General features: G+C 54.5%; 1 protein-coding gene across 1 annotated transcript in view; it reads left to right on the forward strand.

Moving 5' to 3' along the window:
* The window catches only part of DNAI2 (dynein, axonemal, intermediate chain 2), a 38,620-nt gene that overhangs the window by 12,337 nt on the left and 22,065 nt on the right, over window positions 1-4,218 (forward strand). The window contains exons 9-10 of the mRNA XM_015570499.1: window positions 855-977; window positions 2,502-2,725. Of these exons, the coding sequence (XP_015425985.1) occupies window positions 855-977; window positions 2,502-2,725 (347 nt within the window). The remainder of the gene's footprint in view (window positions 1-854; window positions 978-2,501; window positions 2,726-4,218) is intronic.

The raw sequence follows: 4,218 nt of genomic DNA on the forward strand, positions 1-4,218 counted from the left end.
AGGCGGGCAGGCACCCACAGGCCAGGTGCTGCAGGGGAAGGGGGTGGGGAGCAGTAACAGTTTCCTGGTTCCCCCTTGCAATCACCAGGGAGCATTTTCTTTGCATCTTATTATTGAATTGAAAACTACGTAACACATGCGCACAGGACAAAACGCAACAGGCACAAAAGGGCAGCCGCCGTCCCAGGAGGCACCGCCCACACCACACTCTCCCGCCAGGGGTAGTGTCTGCGCTCAGAGGCGTCTGTCTTCTTCGCCCTCTGTTTGCGCGCCCTCCACGTGGATCTGCCTTGATGTTTCACTCCGTGTATTTGGAGGTGATTTCAGAGTCATCAGCATTGCCCTGTGCCTGTTAGGGGCTGCATCGGGGATGGCAGCATTTATTGCAGAGGATTTTAATATTTTGTTGTTACCAAAAAAATGTAGCAAAGCATGTGTTTGCATGCACATGGTTGCACACATGGGCAGGTACACGGATAGCACAGGCCCCTGGCAGTGGGCTTTCTGGCCCAGAGGGCGTGTGCATGTGTAACATGGCTACAATGTGCCGTAGTGAGGGAGCCTTTAAGGAGAGGGACGCTGGGCCCACTGCTGGCGATTTCGATGCAGTAGGTGTGGGGGGGAGCCAGGCACCTGCATTTCGTGACGCCTGCCCATGACTCTGATGGCCAGACAAGTCTGGGAGGGACTGTCCACCAGAGCAGTCATTCTCAAAGCATGTTGTCCCTGGGGGCTGCTGTCTCACCCCCTTTTGACCAGAGTGACTGACGCCAGGGAGTTGGAGGAGGTGAGGGGGGCCGCAGGCCAGGAGACTCACGGGGCCCCGGGTCTCACGCCGCCCCTCCTCCCACCAGGTCATGTGGTGGGACATACGCAAGCTGAGCGAGCCCACCGAGGTGGTGATCATGGACATCACCAGGAAGGAGCAGCTGCAGAATGCCTTGGGGGCCATCTCCCTGGAGTTCGAGTCCACCTTGGTGAGTGTCCCTTCCTCCCCCTTCCCGTTTCTATCGCCGGGGCAGCCAGAGCCACGAGCGGGGCCGTGGCCCGTGTATCAGCTGCTTGCGGAGCCGGGGCTGCTGCTCACCTTGCGCCCGGCACAGCCCCAGGAGCACCGCCCCGGCCCCGGTGTCTTTACAGCAGCGCTCCAGCAGGGGGCAGCAGTGCTTCTTGCGGAGGAAGCCATGCTCATGCCCAAGAAGTCACCGGCGGGTGGTGGGTGGGCGGAACCGAAGGCAAGCTTCAGACAGGACCAGAGTCCAGAAGCACCCACTCTGTGTCGGAGGCCAGGCTCTGCCCTGGGACCCTGGGAGGGTCACTTCACTTCCTGTAGGGCAGGAGGAGGTGTTGGAGGGGGAAGTGAGGTCAGAGAAAGCTCCGAGGAAAACCACCGCGAAGGCGTAATTACAGGATTTAGTAACTGGGAAGGACCAGTAAAGCAATATCAAAGGTGGCCCAGCTGGTGGGGCTCAGGGGGTGAGCACCAACCTCTGAACCAGGAGGTCAGGGCTGGATTCCCAGTGAGGGCACAGGCCCAGGTTGCGGGCTCGATCCCCAGTAGGGGGCGTGCAGGAGGCAGCCCATCCATGACTCTCTCTCATCATTGATGTTTCTCTCTCTCTCTCTCCCTCTCCCTTCCTCTCTGAAATCAATAAAAATATCTTTATAAAAAAAAAAACCTAACATAAAATTTACCATGTTAACCATTTTTAAGTGTACAATCCAGTAGTGTTAAGTACATTCGCATTGTTGTGCAACGGGTCTCCAGAACTTTTTCATCTTGCAAAACTGAAACTGAAAATAGTTGTGTACCTTTTAAACAACTCCCCACCGCCCCCTGCCCCCGCCCCTTCTACTTCCTGTCTCTCTGAATTTGACTCCCCAGGCACCTCCTTTAAGTGGGCTCTTATGGTGCTTGTCCTTTTGCGACGGGCTTATTTCACTTAGCGTCATGTCCTCGAGGTTCATCCACATGCTTGCCTGTGTCAGCATTTACTCCCTCTTTAAGGCTGAATAATACTCCATTGTAGGAATGGACCACACTCTGTTTATGCACCTTCTGTCGCTGGGCACTGGGTGGCGTTCTGAGCCGCTGTGAATGACGCTGCCGAGAACTTGGGTGGACAGTGTAGCCAGTTTTGCAGGGAGCAGCTGGACTCACGTCTTATATTATTCATTTAATCACCTACTTGGTGAACAGACATTCGGGGTCTTTATGGCAGAACGCCTTGCAGACACAATGGTGCTGCATGAAGAGGGCTGGTGATGAGAGCCTCCAGAGCTCGGAGAGTCGGGGGCCTCCCTCAAGCACAGGGCCCTCGAGCAGGTTCCCAAGAAGGGTGGGGTCCGGTGAAGATGGGAAGAGTGGGGGCAGCCCCCGAGGAGCAGCTGGGACACAGCCTGAGCAGAGGCTGAAACCCCAGAAGGCTGCTGGCCACGCCGGCGCAACCCCGAGCTGATGTTTCACGGAGCCACCCACCCCTGTGTCACCCCCTCCGCAGCCGACCAAGTTCATGGTGGGCACGGAGCAAGGCATCGTCATCTCCTGCAACCGCAAGGCCAAGACGCAGGCCGAGAAGATCGTGTGCACCTTCCCTGGCCACCACGGCCCCGTCTACGCCCTCCAGAGGAACCCCTTCTACCCCAAGAACTTCCTGACCGTGGGCGACTGGACCGCCCGCATCTGGTCGGAGGAGAGCCGCGAGTCGTCCATCATGTGGACCAAGTAAGGGGCGGGGGGGAGTTAGGGGTGGGAGAGGGATGCAGGAGGGTGGAGGGGACGGAGGGGGCTCAACCCAGCGCAGGAGCGACCTGAACCTTTGTGTGCCCACACACACCCCTCCACAAGCACCTGAGCTTATGCTAGGAAGTGGCTTGAAGGAGGAATGCACTTCAAAGCACCCAGATGAGTAATAATAACAGCCCCAAGTTCACTTTGCTGACCCTCAAGGCAACCCCAGGAGCCGGTAGCCTTGTTCTCCGGTCACCTAATTGCAGGCGTGAGGGAGCCGAGCTACCGGGAGGCAAAGCCGTGTGCTCCCAGCCACCACACTGTTTATCCATTTACATGCCGATGGACACAGGCTGCTTTCGCCTCTGAGCTGCTGTGAATAGAGGCTGTGAACTCGGTGGACAGGGAAGGCCAGTTTTGCAGGGAGTAGCTGGAGGGGGGCGGGGCGCTCTTCTAGACCCATGTTTTACATTATTCATTCAATCATGTACTTTATCTGTGAACACATTCCGGATCTTTCTGGCAACATGCTAAGAGGACACGTGCTGTTTTCCGCAGCGGCTGCACCAACTGACATCCCCACCCACAGCAACAGAGGGCTCCCTTTTTCTCCGCGTCCCCGCCAACACTTAGCTTTTCTAAGAATACCCATTACTCCGGGCGAGGTACCGTTGCCTGGTGGTTTTGATTTGCATTTCCCTGTTGATTCGTGGTGTTGAACACCTTTTCATGTGCCCGTTGGCCATTTGCAGAGCTTTTCTTTGGAGAAACGTCTGCTCAGGTCCTTTGACCATTTTGTCATTGGGTGATGGGGTTATTTTATTTTTTTGCTATTGAGTTGTATGCGTTCCTTAGATATTTTAGATATTAACCACTTATTAGTATATGGTTTGCAAATATTTTCTCCCATTTCATTGTAAAAAAAAACAGCTAGCTTATCCATAGTTTTATCTACAGTCCACAAAACCATTTCACTTACTCTGCCTCATCTGAGCTTCGTGAACATGTGGGTGGGTAAGTCTGCCCCAATCCCACAGCTGAGAAATCAGGGGGCACAGAGGTGAGGTGGCTCAGTCACGACCACCGCCGGCCGGGCCATGGGTTATCTTGTATTTTGTTAGTCCTTTGCTGGGCAGGGGCTTTCTAGTGTGATGTGATCCCCCGTGTTTATGTTTGTGCTTTTGGTGTCGTATCCAACACTTCACTGCCAAGACCCATGCCAGGGAGCGTTCCCCTGTGGTTTTTCCTGGGAGTTTTATGGTTTCAGGTCAGACATTGAAGTCTTCAGTCCACTTCGAGTTGATTTCTGTGCATGGCGTCAGATAAGGGTCCGATTTCATTGTCTGCTGCAGAAACCTTTGAGACTCTAGATCAGTGACGGCGAACCTTTTGAGCTCGACGTGTCAGCATTTTGAAAAACCCTAACTTAACTCTGGTGCCGTGTCACATATAGAAATTTTTTGATACGTATTTGCAACCATAGTAAA

This window comes from Myotis davidii, unplaced genomic scaffold (genome assembly GCF_000327345.1).
Source record: "Myotis davidii unplaced genomic scaffold, ASM32734v1 scaffold172, whole genome shotgun sequence".
In the NCBI taxonomy this organism is placed as follows: domain Eukaryota; kingdom Metazoa; phylum Chordata; class Mammalia; order Chiroptera; family Vespertilionidae; genus Myotis; species Myotis davidii.